At 44.6% G+C, this 17009-nt stretch overlaps 1 protein-coding gene across 1 annotated transcript; it reads right to left on the bottom strand.

Moving 5' to 3' along the window:
* Positions 1–2772: 2772 nt before the first annotated feature.
* On the bottom strand, positions 2773–3283 carry GTSF1L (gametocyte specific factor 1 like). Its single transcript, XM_068525288.1, is given in 2 exon segments — positions 2773–2850; positions 2852–3283. Coding segments are annotated over 2 exon segments (510 nt in total).
* Positions 3284–17009: the final 13726 nt, after the last annotated feature.

Below are 17009 nucleotides of genomic sequence, written 5' to 3'. Positions count from 1 at the left end.
TTGCTCTGTGTTTAAATTTTTTATTTTGAAATCATTTTAGATTTACAGAAAACTTGCACAGATGGTACAAAGAGTTCCCCTATACCCTCCACCAGGCTTTCCCTAATGTTAACATCTTAAAAGACCATGAAGCACTCAGCAAAACTAAGAAATTCACATCAGTAGAATGCTATTAACTAAACTACAGGCTTTATTTGTATTTCACCAGGTTTTCCACTAATATCTTTTTCTGGTCCAGAATCCAACCCAGGATACTACATTGCATTTAGTATATATATATATATATATATATATACACTATACATACATATATAGTTTATCTTACTATCTCTTATTTTTATATAAATTTGAAATCTTCTATAATATATATTTTAAATATATATTGCATATAAATGTATATTTATATATTTAAACCTTTTAATTAAAATATAATATATAATATACATTTGTAAATAATATATAATATACATTTGTACATAATATATAATATAATATATATGCTTAAATTTTTAAAAATTGAAGTATAGTTGATTTACAATATTGTGTTAGCTTCTGGTATACTGCAAAGTGATTCAGTTTTATATACATATATATATTCTTTTTCATATTCTTTTCCATTATAGTTTATTATAAGATATTGAATATAGTTCCCTGTGCTATACAGTAGGACCTTGTTGTTTATCTATCTTATGTATAATAATTTGTATCTGCTAATCCCAAACTCTGAATTTATCCCTCCCCCAATATATATTTTTATAATATATCTAATATATTTTATATATTATATATAATATTAAATATATTAAAATATATTTTAAAACTATTTTTATTATGGAAGATTTCAAATTTATATAATATGTATTTTTAAAATGTTTTATTAAGATATATAATATATGTAATTTATATAAAATATATAATAGTGTATGATATAATATATCTTTGTATTAAAATATATTGTAAATATATTAAAATACATTTTAAACTATTTTTATTATGTAAGATTTCAAATTTATATAAAAATAGAGGATAGTAAAATAGTAAAATAAACACATTTATATAAAAGTAGAGAGAATGTAAAATTTATTCTTTACTCAGCTTCAACAATAACTAACTCATGACCAATTTGTTTTATTCATACCCCAAACCAAATTACTCTTTTTTTCCTGGTCTTGTTGACCTATAGTTTGCAGCTATATGCCTTACACACCACTTTATTTTTTTATTTTTTTTATTTTTTAAATTTATTTATTTATTTATGGCTGTGTTGGGTCTTAGTTCCTGTGAGAGGGCTTTCTCCAGTTGTGGCAAGTGGGGGCCACTCTTCATCGCGGTGCGCGGGCCTCTCACTGTCGCGGCCTCTCTTGTTGCGGAGCACAGGCTCCAGATGCGCAGGCTCAGCAATTGTGGCTCACGGGCCTAGTCGCTCCGCGGCATGTGGGATCTTCCCGGACCAGGGCTCGAACCCGTGTCCCCTGCATTGGCAGGCAGATTCTCAACCACTGCGCCACCATGGAAGCCCCCACACCACTTTCTTATTTCACCTACTTCCTATGTGGCAGTTCTCTAGTCCAAGCATTTTATTAACCATGGAATTTCAAGGGCCAACACCCAGAACTTCTCTTTTTTTCCAAGAAGAAATCTTTATGTAACACTTTGTAGAAACAGTTGAAGGGGCCAGGGGTGACAAAGTTATGAGTTCTTAAAAAAAACTTAGCAGTTAAGACTTCCTTCTGAAAAACTTTCAAAAGATTGAAGTCTTTTGCTGTTTTAGAAAAAAATGTGTATTTTAATTTTTTGACCAGATGATGCATTCAAGTGTGTTCATATATAAAATGTACTATAGGTAAAAACTCTCTCTTCCCTGTCCTGCAATCACCTAGTCTTCCCTGGGGCAGCTGATGTTAGGGAAGAGGGCAGCACATATTTTCTGTAAGGGATCAGACAGTGAACATTTCAGGCTTTGTGGGCAGACCCCTGTACTAATGTACCCTTGAATAGAAATTCTATGCAAGTACAAGCACATCCCTACACAGTCCTCTTCCACAAATCTACAAAAACAGTGGCATGGACTTGGCTTTGATCAGTTGCAGTAGGGCTTGGCATACAATAGACCACAGGCCAAATCCAGCCCATCACCGGTTTCTGTAAACAGTTCTGTTGGAACCTATGTTCATGGTCTACATATTGCCTGTGGCTGCTGTCATGTTACCAAGGCAGAGCCGAATAGTTGTGACAGAGACCATATGGCTCTCAAAGCCTGAAATATTTACTCTCTGGCCTTTTATAGAAAAAGTGTGCTCCTCTTTGAGTTAAACAACATGTCTTAGCCTTTCCACGTCTTACGGAAAGAGTGTCCTCACTCTTTTTCACAGCAGCATACTATTTCATTACATGCCGGCACCATACTTTATTTAATCAAATACTCCCAGTGGATATTTAGATCAATTCTGACCTTTTGCTGCTACACATAATGCTGCCATGAATACCCTTGTACTTACCTCATTGTCCACATGTGTGAATATATTAACAGGATGAATACCCAGAAGTAGAATTATTCCATCACGTTGATAATGTTTATAGCTATTGTCAAATTGCCCTCCAGGGAAGTTTACCAACTTACATTCTCTCACCAATGTTATGAAAGTCCCATTTTTTGTCAGCAGAGTGTTATTAAACCTATCTGTTAGGTAAAAACAAGCAAAAAAAAAAAAAAGAAGCATCCCACTGTAGTTTACTTTGTATGCCTTTTATTCTGGTGAGTTGCATCTCCCTTCATGCATTTAAGAGGCCTGCATCTCCTTTCTGCGGCTGGCGGTTTACTCTCCTGGTCTGATGACCTTCTGGGGGGCAGGGTCAGGGATGGGGGGTGGTCCTCTCTCTCTGACTCTCTTGTGTCGCTTTCACAAGCAAGCTTTTGGGGATCAAAAGTCTTAAGGACAAACATGGGGTGGCAATTCGTGCTATCTACATTCCAGACATCGGGGTTGGGGAGCCAGGGGGACACTGGAGGGGTGTCTCCGTTCTGCTCTGAACTCGGAAGGCTGACCTTCAGAGGGCTCAAGCTGTCCTCTTCCTCCACTGTGCTTCTGTTGACACAGGCAGCCTCAGGCTCCTCCAGCTTTTCGATGGGGAGCACGTGGCAGGCGTTGTATTTGCAGCTGGCCATCTTTTTGGCCTTTTGGGGGTTCTTTCTCCTGCATGATGCCAGGTGGTACTGAAATCTTCTGAGTGGGATTCGGTGTTGAGAGTTGTAAGGGCAAATTTCTAAGGCTTCTGGCTCCATGGGAAATAGTTCTTGAAGCAGAGTAGTCCGATGCCCAGAGTCAGAATGAAACGTCCTTCATGGAAAAGCACTTTGGTAAGAAGGATGGAGCAGTCCTCTGCCAGCGTTGGCCCTTGGAACTCTGTTGGCGCATGTCTGAACAACCTGTGCTCCCTGTTCTTTGGGACCACGAGCGGTGGGTTGGAAGAAGGACAAGGGGCTGTTAGGAGCAGCTGCACAGAGAACAGACAGTCATCAAATGGCCCATGAGACAGAAGGACTACACAAAGCAGATGCAAGAGCCCAAACCACAGCAGCCCCTCAGGGAGGTGAAGAAGGTACGTGGCAGCCCGCCCTTGCCGCTGACTCAAACTATGTGATGCCTCGGGGCGGTCATGGACAGTCACCATGGGCAGAGCGTGTGTCATCAGAAAAAGGCTGCTTGCTGTCCGTCGATTTCAAGGGACGAGGTGGGCTTGGGGAAAGCTGCCATTCAAAACTGTTGTCTTTTTTTAAAATTGAAGTATAGTTGATTTATAATATTGTGTTAGTTTCTGGTGTACAGCAAAGTGATTCAGATATATATATGTATATATACATATATATATATATATACATATATATATATATATATATATATATGTATATATACATATATATACACACATATATATATTCTTTTCCATTATGGTTTATTACAGGATATTGAATATAGTTCCCTGTGCTATACAGTGAGACTTTGTTGTTTATCTATTTTATATATAATAGTTTGTATCTGCTAATCCCAAACTCCTAATTTATTATTTACCTGTCTTTAAACCTACATGTATAATATAATTTCTGATATATTTGGGTTTAAATCTACCATCTTGTTTTGTGCTTCCTAGCCTACTCTTTGGTTCATTTTTTTCCTCCTTTCTTCCCTTATTTTAAATACATGTTAAAAAAAACTTTCCATTTCTTTCACTACTTTGTAAGTTATGCATTGTAGAACTAATCGTTTTGTGGCTACTCTACAATGAAAACATTTATAGATAACCTATCAAGGCTTAAAGTTAATAAGTATTACCTTTTTCCTGGATAATACAGGGCTTTTTCTTCATTTACTTCCCTCCTGCCTTATTATGTTATTGTTCCCTGTATTTAAGCCTAATTTTAAAGGAAACTTCGCAAGATAGTATTGCTAGTTTGTTTACACTTGTGCTCACATTTACTTCTATCTGCTTTTGCATCTCAGACTGACCATGTGGGATCACTTTGTTTCTGCTCAAAGTTTTCTTTTTTTAGAATTTCCTCTTGACAAACTCTTTTGATTTCGTTTGTCTGAAAGTGTCTTTATTTCACCCTCCTTCTTGGAAGTTATTTTTGCTGAGAGTAGTTGTGCTATTTTCTTTCTTCATGTTGAAGCAGAGACCAGTTTCTTTCTAACTTATATCCTGTGGTTGAGAATTCAGAATCCCACGGTTACCTCACTTTTTTTGAAGTGAATCTATGTCTTTTCATAGGTCTGTTTCAAAGAACTTTTCTTTATCTTTGGTTTTCCTACAGTTTCACTATGACGTCGACCTGTGGATTTCTTTTTATTTATTCTTTCCTTTTATTTGTTGGTTGGACCTCAGGAATCTATGGATTAGTGTCTTTCATTCGTTTTGGAAAATGGTCAGGTATTGTCTCTTCAGTTATCGCTTCTACCTTATTCTTTTACTTCCACTGAAATGATAAATGCTCATTCTACTGACATTTCATTGTCCAAAGTGAGTTTCATGGCCACACCTAACTTCAGGGGTTGAGGAACTACAGGCCTGTCACATGCACAGAAGGAGGAGAATAGGAACTTTGACAAGAGTCCTAAGAATGTCCCCATTCTCTTCTTTTTGTCACCAGTATTTTTTTCCCTTTTCTCCACACATACAGAGCATGGCTTCTCCCCAAGAGAGAAAACCCAAAGTCCTAGCTCAGACTTGGTGAAAAACGCTCGACCAGTCTCACTGGGGGCTTCCTGGGTTCCGGCCAGGACCTTACTCTGCACTGATGGGAATCCTAGTGTCTCCAACGAAGCTAAGCTGTCCCCTGTGAGGAATGAGAGACCTGCAGAGTCATGCTTGCTGTATCCCACCACCAACTTGAATGTCCTATACACAAGGATGGCTCCTGGTATACTTTGCTGAGAAGGAGTCCTTGGTAAATTGTAACTTCCACACCATTTACGTGACAGAGAGCCCATTTCCTCTAAGCCTGCAACCCAGTATTGAAGGAACTATTGGCCCTACTGGGAGCTAACAAGTGGTTCAACATCTGCTCTGATGTGTCCCCAAAGCCCAGGATGGTGTTTGTTGATGATGTTGACAATGTTTTTTTTGTTCCCAGTCCCATAGCCTCTTTCATGCTCGTGACCAGGGGTGGCCCAGGCTCAAGTGATTCAAGCATCTGTAAGTCTGCTAATGGAGATGATAATGAAAGCATTTCTTCTGTCACTGAAATCCACGTAATAAGGAACAGGGCATTAGCTGTTGTAGGTTTCTTTGTGGCCAAGCACCCATTAGCGGGTCAGGCTAACATTTAATCCATTATGGAGAGAGGGAAGGCCTGGCTTGTTAATGTTTCTAACAGACGTCTTGAATGGTCCTCCAGCCTGCAGCCTTCTCCAAGCATCTACTTCATGCCTGGGACCTGACAGGTCACTCACCATGGCAACAGGAGGGGAGAGAGGGATGCAGACACACCTATCTGGGCAGCAGTTCTCAGGCCTGTGCACGTCAGAGACCAATAATGCAAGCGAGGTCGGATCTGCTTTCTCTCCCTCCCTTCCCACTCTGATCATCTTGAGAGACGCTGCCAACAGCTGGAAAAGCAGGCATGGAGAAGAGGTCATAGAATGTGCAGAAACAATGTTTCCTGAAAATGAAAAATTGTGTGTCTTGGCCAGCCAAGTCAGCAATTATCATTATGGGGTGGGATGGAGAACCAGAGTCGCTATGAATCCGAATCCTTCAGGCTTGGGGAGAATTCTTTTTTTGTTTGTTTGTTTATTTATTTTGGCTGTGCTGCACAGCGTGCAGCATCTGATTTCCCCGACCAGGGATCGAACACCTGCCCCTGCAGTGGAAGTGCGGAGTCCTCCAGTCCCTGGAGGGACCTCCAGGGAGTTCCCTCAGAGAGACTTCTGATGACATTCAGGCCAGCTTCTCTCCCAGTGCCAGCATCCCCTCCCAGGCATCCCTGGAGGACGGTCATATAGTGATGGGGTGCTTCCTACCCACCCCCCCGCCCCGAACTTTCCCTTGTTAGGTTTACACTATAGTGTGCAAGAGTCACACAATTATGTCTAAAGCAACAATCTACGTACTTTAATTTAAAAGTACTTTATGACTAAAAAATTCTAACCGTCATCTCAGCCTTCAGGGAGTCGTAATATTTTTACAATAGTAACATCAAAGATCACTGATAACACAGATCACCATAACCCATATAATAATAATCTAAAAGTTTGAAATATTGCAAAAATTGCCAAAACGTGACACAGAGACATGAAGTAAGCAAATGCTATTGGAAAAATGATGCCAACAGACTTGCTCGATGCAGGGTTGTCACAAACTTTCAATTGGTAAAAAACGCAATAAAGCAAAGTGCCATAAAAACGAGGTATGCCTGTCCCATGACCCTTCATAAATAGTTGATCCTCAAGAAATAAGAGAAAACCTTAAAACGGGATTTTCTGAAATATGTTCCATGGAAAACTGGCTGCTCGAGGTGGTATGAGGTGTTGGGAGAAAAGGCCGCACTCAGGAGACACTGAGTGGGGCAAGGTCCATGGTGGTTCTGCCTGAGGACTTCTGGGTCCATGCTGGTGGCACCGGGATCCCCAGAGCTACTTGCAGGACTCATGCTCCAAGGAATGTCAGCTTGGAAAAAATAAGTTCAGTGTCATAAATAAATACAAACAGAAAAGACATTTCATTCAAGCATCTGTAAAGAACTGACAGAAACAGATGCCATTCTAGGCCACAAAGACAACCTCCGAGGTACTAACAAGCAGTCTTTTTCCAGCCACATTATCTGACCACAAAGCAATAAAAAAAACAGAAATTGAAAACAAAAGGATAAACAGAAAGAAAATTAAACCAGTTGGAAATTTATTCCTAAATAACTCAAATCAAAGAAGGGAACAAAACTGCAATTATAGGCCATTCAGAACGTAATGACAATTGGAACTCCACACAGCAAAACCCATGGAATGTAAACAAGTACTCCCATGGCTCTAAATGTTTGTGTTGTTAAATGGGGAAGACTGAAACTTAATGAAGCATCCAACTCAAGAAGCTAGAAAATAAGCAACAAGATAAACCTAGGGAGAGAATTAAAAGTAAAGGTAAAAATTAATGAGACGGAAAACATAAAAATCAGTAGAACTGGTAAATCTAAGACTCAGCTACTTGTAAATCGCTATAAGACACCTAGACTTGTAAAAGCCCACTAAAGGGAGGGGCCAGGAAGCAAGTGAGAGAGAGGATACAAAAAAAAGAGAAAGAAAGAAAAAGGAAGAAAGAAAAGAAAGAAAGAAAAGAAGGAAGAAAGAAAGAGAGAAGGAAAGGAAGGAAGGGAGGAGGGAAGGAAGGAGGGTGGGAGGAAAGAAAGAAAAGCAAAGGAAATTTAGCCAAAGCTGCAGTGAAGAGTTTTCACATTAAAAGGGAATGCTGGAGCTTCCCTGGCGGTCCAGTGGTTGGGACTCCATGCTTCCACTGCAGGGGGCATGGGTTCGATCCCTGGTTCTGGAACTAAGATTCCACATGCCCTGCGGTGTGGCCAAAAAAAATAAAACAAAGAGAATAATAAATACATATGGTACACTAGTTAATTTGGAGGGTTCAATGGAGAATGCATGTCAGCTCAGGCTGCCATAATAAAATATCACAGACTGGGTGGCTGAAACAACAGAAGTTCATTTTCTCATAATTCTGGAGACTGGACGTCCAAGATCAAGGATCTGTGCCTAAGGGTCTCTCTGCTCTAGCAGCCTGAAGTCAACCAGACCCCCTTTCCACACTTGGCCCCAGGAGCAACTCAGACCTCATTCCAACATCAGTGGTGGAGGTGTGACGTGGGGCCATGGCCCGGGGTGCCACGAGCCAGCCCTCCCACACCTCCCCAGGAGTCACTTCGACACTGAGCATTAGTCCCCGACAGGTGCCCTGTGGATTTGCTTCCGTGCTCCCTGCTGCTTGGAGCTCGCCAGTTTCATGGTGTTCTACCAGGGATGTGACTGTCTTCACCTGGGTTCTCCCAGAAGCAGAGCCTGAGACAAGGATTCAAGTACAAGTAGTTTATTCAGGAAGTGCAGGTAAGGTTGGGGAAGTGAGATACATTTGTATGTACACTCACGTGCAGATGGTAAAAAAGAATGAGACAAAAATTGTAGCGGTATAGTCTCTATACTTTCTAAAACTTCCTTGAGCATATCTTTCCATACCAAGAAGAATCAAGCATAGATCATATTTAGAAAAACATTTATGGAAAGGAGTAAAGATTTACGAAGTTTAAAGGATTGTAATAGGGGTGGGGTGGGGGGCTTGCAGCCGTTAGCATGAGACTGTTATCCCAAGACCCTGAGGGAGGCAGTCAGAGTCCCGCTCTGCCAACAGTCAGCTCGCAGGGGTCCTCCCCACAGAGGTGCGGATCGCAGCCTTCTCCCTGGGGCTCTCCAGACCCTTTGGCCTTGGGGCTGGCGGGCGATCTGGGGGGCCCGGGGACTGGCTGGGGCTGTGTCCCGCAGAGCTCCAGAGCCCTCACCATGGCCACCCACTGCCAGGGCCAGGCCTTGAAGCAGCGGTGAACCCCTCCCCCATCCCCACCTCCTCGACCTCATGGCGGTGGTGGTTCCCATGGGTCTCACGAGGTCCATGGAGCTCTCAGCAACTGGAGTATATGGACACTGCCATTAAGGTAACAGCTTCAACCAGCTTCAGTCTCTCCGTTCAGGTTTCAAAAATTGGTACAGCGTAGATCAGCTGTCGACCCCTAGGGTTAAGTTGCAAGGACACTGCACATCATTACTTCAGGTCCACCTCTGTATTGGGGCTGTCCTCAAAGAAGGGCAATTGCTGTGAGCTGGGAATTCACCTGACGGGTATCTGCTACCGCACGTTTTCCTATTGATCCTATACAAATGATTCGCTCCAGTTTAAATGAAAAGCCCAAGGGCCGGCTGGGTCCTGGGCACCTGGCTCCCTCAGTGATGACGGCTGGGCGGGGTCTGGGGACCTGGCCCTGAGGGCGCCACCAGCTGATATCTGCCTCCTCACCCGGGCCTGGGCACCCAGACTGGGTGCTGGATGAACCCTCCCTGGCAGGGTAACCCAGCCCGTGCAGGGACCCCCTCCTCTTAGCCAGGGCCTGGACCTAGGAGGGTGAAAGTTGAGCCTTGGGACCTCGCCCTTTCTTGTCAGCACAGAGAATAACATTTGTTTTGGTGGAGGTTTACAGGAACATCTGTGACCTGACTGTGACCTGACCTTAAGAACAAAAGATCTGACACCAAGAAGTTTGCAACAACTAACCACGCCCCTCCCTCGCTTGCTGAAAGCTTTTGGGGAGTTCAGGGTTTTTAAGGCATGAGCCACCTGTCTCCTTGCATGGCCCTGCAATAAACCTTTCTCTGCTCCAAACTCCGACATTTGGTATTGTTTTGCCTCACTATGCGTCAGGCACATGGACTTGCGTTCGGTAACAGTATGAGTGATCAAGCCATCTCCCTCCTTCTGAAGGCCTGTAACAGTATGAGTGATCAAGCCATCTCCCTCCTTCTGAAGGCCTTTCGGGAAACTATGGGAAATGGTGAAAAGCACACAACTCAGAGTTACCCCAGTCAAAGGGTGAGGGGCCTGGGGCGTGTATACACCAACTTCCAAGAGACTCATTTGTTGAGGGCTATCGTGGGAGCGTTTGTAACTTCCCTGGCATTTCCAACCTGCCAAGCGTGGGCAGTTCTGGGAACAAGAGCCCGTCTACCCGAATCCCCCAAGTGCAGAGACTGGAGGTGGATTGGCCAGAACGCTGAAAGGTCCCACGGATATGGGTGAGGCACTGACCACTTCCGACACTCTTATTTGGTGACTTATGGTGCCGTCAATCCAACAAATGTTTAACCAACAGCTCAAATTGTTTTTTTCTTGCTTTGTAGCATCTGCCAGTTTCCGTGGTGTAGACATTCCTGCTAAGGCCAAGTTCAAGCTACCGGTGGTTTAATAACCAGCTCTCAAATTTCAGCTCTTGTGAGGCAGCACGAGCTCCACCCAGCTCACCAACAGTCAATCCTTCCTTCCCTTATTACATTTCACCACGAGGCTGTGAACATGTGGTTTGGGTTCCCTTCTGGTTTACATGCTCATATAGATTTTCCTGTGTTTTTCCTTTGACCATTTCAGCAAGCATCTGTATACCACCGCCAGTCATCTGGAAACCTCTTCACTTTTAACCTTTATGTGGCATTTCCCTGGACGTGGGCTTTTTGTACACATCATTGATTTGAGGACAGGGAGGGAAAGCTGCTGCCCTTGGCTCACTCTGACTTCTTCCCAGGAGGAGGTGCCAACCTCATTGGCCAGAGTGCAGATTGGTGAGTCCGCTTTTACTAGTGGGAAGGTCACCTGCTGGTCCACGTTCCCCCTTATGTGGCTGGGTGGGTGCCATCTCCCTCTTTCCTGGATCTCATTTTCTAATACACCTGCTATGGCATGATGGGTGGCTACATAAAATACAGGACACCCAGTTAAACTTGAATTTCAAATAATGATCCCTTTTTAGCTCAAGTATGTCCCAAATATTGCATGGGACATACTTATGCTGAAAATATACTTATGTATCCAAATTGGATCATGTTTCAAATGCACGGTGGCTGCATTTTCCCCATGTTAGAAGGATCCTAATGAAAGCACCTTTTGTTTTGTTTTGTTTTTTTAAATTTTTATTATTTATTTATTTATTTATGGCTGTGTTGGGTCTTCGTTTCTGTGCGAGGGCTTTCTCCAGTTGCGGCAAGTGGGGGCCACTCTTCATCGCGGTGCGCGGGCCTCTCACTATCGCGGCCTCTCTTGTTGCGGAGCACAGGCTCCAGACGCGCAGGCTCAGTAGTTGTGGCTCACGGGCCCAGTTGCTCCGCAGCATGTGGGATCTTCCCAGACCAGGGCTCGAACCTGTGTCCCCCGCATTGGCAGGCAGACTCTCAACCACTGCGCCACCAGGGAAGCCCCACCTTTTGTTTTTTTTAAAACTTCCTAAGGTCTAGCTCAGAATCCCCAAGGATAGAAATTTATTTCCCTATGACGGGAATGGGATTTTAACCTCAGTCACATTGTAGGGGCTGGGATAGCTGTGGAATTTTCTTAGAAACTCAAGCTTCCAAAAACAAGTAGTTAAAGCTGGGGAAAGAGCAGACAAAAATAATAAAATTACTTTTTAATATTCATTAATAAATGCTGTTGTGCCTGGAGATGATCTATCTTATAACATGTCAGTTTTTTGGGTTTTATTTTGTTGTTGTTGTTGTTTTGTCATTTCTTGCATGACTTATATTTCTCCAAAGCAAAGTAAATCTCATTTTTATTTTAAAAAATAAAGAATTCTTTGGTGTTTATCTGAAATCAAATGTAAATGGGCATCCTGTATTTTTACTTGCTGTATCTGGCAACCCATGAACTGGTGCCCTTGTCCTTGTTAGGGCTCAAGCCTAAACATAAAAATGTGGAAACTTGTTTTCTATTTTCTTTTGTTTTTGGAGAGTCTGTCTCTTGGGAACTTCATGAGAAGGGGTCGTTTGGTACTGGTATTCCTGGGTCCTCCAGCACAGGATTTGGTATTCCTGGGTCTTCCAGCAAACCACCATCAAATATCAGGAAAACCTCACTCTGAAGTCTAACAATTTGGGTTTGGGTTTGGGATCCAATCTAAGTCTTTGATAAATTTAATCTGTGCACATTTATTGTGTCACCTATTATGTTTGGTTTACTTCTGTCATTTTGTTTCTAATGAGCCATGCTTTCTCCAGTTAGTTTTCTTTGGTGGGTTAGAAGTCATACCTCTTGTTTTTATTATACCAGAGGTTATCTTAAATACAAAAATCTTGATTTCCCATCATATGCTTTTCCTTCCTCTCATATATCTCATTTTAGGGGGAAATTATTTGGGATTTTTACAGGCAGATGATTATGATCATGGTTATTCATAATAAATTATTTTAATGTATTGTGTATCTTCAGCTTTAATACTTATTTCTGATAATTGGGAGTGGGTTTCATGCCTCATTATATGTAGTCAGCCCTGCATTTTTGCATTCTGGTTGTCATGCACTCTGGTTGTTAGTTTCTATTTTCTTTGTACTGTTTCTACCCTACGCTTGAATTCGCTGTTTGGATTCTTCAATCTTATCCTCTGCCACCAGGCCATTGAACGCGGGAGTCCTTGGGGCTCTGGTTGCTCTTCTCACTCTTACTGTCTGTATGCAGACAACTCACCAATAAGCGTCTCAAGATCCAAACCACCTGCTGAGTGCAAATCCACAAATCCACTTTGCTAATTGGCGCCTCCCCTTGGACATCTCATGGGACCCTCACACCTAGCCTGCCCCAAACCGTCTAAAAACAACCTTCCTGCCCTACCTGGTCCTGTGTCAGAGTTCCCGTCTCAGCCGACCACGCCATCACCTGTCCACTTCTATCCACTCCTGCAGAACAGGGACCCTAATCTTTCTTTCCCTCACCCCCTTCTGCCCCACCCATGTCGAATCCATCACCAAGTCCCACCACTCTTAACTTCGGGGCAACTTTTGAATCTATCCAGATTTCTTCATCCCATCACCACTGCACTAATTCTAGGGACTATTGTCTCTGCTCTGGTCTAAGGTCTCCTAACTAGTCTCCCCAGCTCCCCTCTGACCTCTGTCTACACCAGACCCAGAGGGAATATCTAGAAATCTAGATACAGTGCCACCCCCCACCCCCCTGCTTCCCACTGCTATTAAGATAGGGGGGAGGGGCAAGATAGGGGAAGAGGATTAAGGGGTACAAACTGATATGTATAAAATAAATAAGCTGCAAGGACATATTGTACAGCACAGGGAACATAGCCAATATTTTATACTAACTTTAAATGGAGTATAACCTATAAAAATTTTGAATAGCTATGTTGTACACCTGAGACTAATATAATATTATAAATCAACTATGGTTTAATAATAATAAAAAAAAGATACAGTTAGGATTCTTCAGGTGTCCACAAGACCCTGCACACCTAGCCGGGCCTGAAGCATGATGATTCTGCTTCTCTGTTCTTCTCAGCCTCTCACGGGCTCTGTGCTCTCTGCCACCAAGGGCCCTTGGCATCTCCTGCTTTGAACCTCTGGTTTTCTCTCTTTGTGTGGTTAAGCTCCTACTCGTCCTTCAGAGCTCAATCCCCCTTGAGCTCCTTGCTAGGTTAAACTTCTCTATTCTTTGCCCTTGTAGCCCCAGTGCCTCTCCTTCACAGCACGGTATGCCGTTGTCACTTTACGTTCATTACTGTCCCTCTTCTGACGAGCACCTGCCTTCCCCAGGAGGCTCCAGGCTCCCCAAAGACATGGATCGTGTCTGCTTCAATTCCCTACTGTATTCCCAGAGGCCAGCATAGCACCTGGTGCCTAACAGTACCCAAGAAATATTTGTTAACTGAATGAGTAAGTGAATGATTTGGAGATGGTCGCAGCTACAAGGGACACTGAAGATCATCCCTATTACTAAGAGTGGACCTTGAGGCTGAGACCCCAGGGGAGGGAGGATCCCTGAGAAGCCTGGGCAATTGAGAGTCAACTTCTAGAGTTTTGAGTTCCAAAGTGCTCTTGAAAGCGATGGCTTTTGATTGCAAGAGCCAGATGCAGGAAAGAGAAAAATGTGTCTGTTTGCTTGTTTTTTTAGTTCTCAAAGCTTGGCTTGGCATATCACACACAAAGCCAAGGGGACCCAGAGCACACAATTTACACCATAAACCGCAGGGTGGGGAAGAATGGGTGGCGATGAAGAGTGTTCTCCTGCCCTAAAGGAGATGAGTTCAATTAGCGAGTGTGGAAGGACCAGATGGAGGGGCTGTGGTTAGGGTTTAGAATTACTGCGTTCCTGAGAATGTGTCCAGCATCCCATCCTCCAAGTCAACCCCAGTTAACGTGGTAGGGAAGGCCTCATAGAGAAGCCCAATATGGCGCCCGACTGGTGGAGCAGAGTGGCCGAGGGAAGTGTAGGAATGGAGTGGCCTGAGGACAGCATCAGTGAGGCCAGCGACTCCAGCACAGCATAGAGGGGCAGGCTAGAGTCCTCAAGCCCCCAGAGAGGGCGTGCATGTGGCTAAGTGTGGATGCTGTCCTGAGTGGGCCTCAGGGTCTCAGGAATTATCAGGGGCCTTGGCCGAACTCTAGTTCCTGCAGCAACAGGAATCAGGGGGACCCAGACTCAGAGCCCAGTGAGGACTGAGGACCACTCCCAGCCCGACAACCCTCCCAGGTGCTGGTGCGGTATGTGACCCCTCCCCCCCTCGCCTCTGGGCTCTGGCTTGGAATGGCCTGTGAAATCTGAAGACAAGGGGCATTTACTGAAAGAAGAGTGGAGTGAAGTGGCTGTTCTGTTTCATGTTTGCACTTTGTTTCCTACCTTCAGTGGAAATGGGAGCTTAAAAGCTAGAATGGGTTTAAATATGAAGAAATAGGGAAATAGGTTTTTTATACCGGGGACGTGGTCTGGGAAATTTATACTTGCTGCATGGACTAACCAACTCCTTGTGTTACTTGAGGTTCCAGCAGGGAACAGAATCCAATTCAGGTGGATTTAATGAGGGGGAAAATGGTGGGGTAAAGGGACCCAACCCAGGCATCAGGGTCCTAGGGAAGAGCAACAGTGGGAAGGATGGGAGTGTGGGTGGACAAGGGCAGGGGACGGGGATTCCACTGAGAACTGGAGACATAAAACAGGGGCCACCCTGCAGGGGCTGTAGTCACGGAGAGGGCTGAGCTATTGCCAGAAATGAGACCCAAAGGAGGAAGGCAGCAGGGAAGAAATATTGCCTTTTCTCTCTCCTCCCAGCTTCTGGGACCCAGAAGGCAGCCGGCAAGTGTGTCTGGGTGGTGCAGTCCGCAGGGGCCAACTTCTGGGGTACAGAGCAGGGTGGGAAAATGGGTGGGGTGGAGTAGGGGCTGGAGGTGAAGAATAGCTAGCACATCCTTCTGATTGAATAGATGGGGAGACTGAGGCCCAGGCAGGGGAAGGACTTGCCTAGGGTCACTTAGCAACTAGAAAGCAGAGGATGCCTCCACCCACCCCCCACCTCCTCATTCTCATTCTCATATTAGAGCTCATGGTCCAAAACTGCACTGCTGTATTTCCTTAACACACAACTGTATTTTCTCATTTTCAAACCTTATTATAAAAAAGAATCAGAAAATGCAAAATTGTAGAAAGAAGAAAACAACATGATGGGGTCTGTTCTTCCAGATTTCCTCACTATGCTTGGACACACACATTTGATAAAAATGGGGGTGGGCTTAATAAGGTGGGACAAGGAGGGGTCGGCACTCAGTGAGTCAGCAGCAGGGTTCCTTGAAGGAAAGGCACGTGGAAAAGAGGAGGAAAATGAACAAAACAAAACAAAACAAAAATCCAGTCGAGGGAAAGAATGGTGGTTGCTGGGTCCGGCCTCAGTTTCCCCAGCTGCTCCTGGGCAGGGGTGTTGTGAGGATTAGATAAGAAACAGACAGCAGAGCACTTGTGAGTTCCCCTGCGGAATTCCTTTCATCCTCTGGGCCTCAACATGCTCACCTGTACCGGGAGCGTCCCAGCTCCCACGTTCCTCTGTACGGTGCTCCGCGCTGGTGATTGCCTGGTGGTGATGTTTGCATCCTTAGAGCCGCTCTGGGAGGGGCCGGGTAAAGCCTCGCCCGCCCTGAGGCTCGGTATATGCCCCACTGGAGGTATGTGAGCTATGTGCGATGGTGTTTCGGTGGGCCGTGCTTCGGTTAATAGTTACACACACGCTTTAATGAATATCAGCAGGGCTGATCACAAACATATTCAACAACTGGCATAGTGCAGGACTCAACCAAGCAGAATGGACAGTGTCAGTGACTAACCCTTGAAGGTCTCCAGTTCCCCGTAACTGAACCAGAGCAGCCCGCCTGGTGATTGGGGTGATAACTGTCCCCCAAGAGTGGGTTCATGTTGTTTTCATCACCCTGGACCCAAGACCCTCCAACAGCAGCCCGGCCACCACAGACATGCTCCAAGCTTTGAGCTTTTTTTTTCTTGGTTTTTGTGCGCGGACTTTCTCTAGTTGCCAGGATCAGGGACTACTCGTCATTGCGGTGCGCTGGCTTCTCATTGCGGTGGCTTCTCTTGTTGCAGAGCACGGGCTCTAGGCGCACGGGCTTCAGTAGTTGCGGTGCGTGGGCTCAGTAGTCGTGGCTCCCGGGCTTAGCTGCTCCCTGGAATGTGGGATCTCCCCGGACCAGGGCTCGAACCCATGTCCCCTGCATTGGCAGGCGGACTCTTAACCACTGCGCCACCAGGGAAGTCCCCAAGCTTTGAGCTTTAATCTCAGCCTTGTCCGCCCCCCAGGAAGGAAGGAAGGGGGCTTGGGGTGGGGTTGGGTGGCTGCTGCCTGGAGGTGGATCACCTGGGAGAACCCTTGCTGGTCAGCCTGTTTCTGGAGCATTTATCCAGGCGGGACTCCTGGCCCTGCC

This window comes from Eschrichtius robustus, chromosome 16 (genome assembly GCF_028021215.1).
Source record: "Eschrichtius robustus isolate mEscRob2 chromosome 16, mEscRob2.pri, whole genome shotgun sequence".
NCBI lineage: Eukaryota > Metazoa > Chordata > Mammalia > Artiodactyla > Eschrichtiidae > Eschrichtius > Eschrichtius robustus.
The sequence above is the reverse complement of the archived record's forward strand: the minus strand, read 5'-3'. Positions and strand labels throughout refer to the sequence as shown.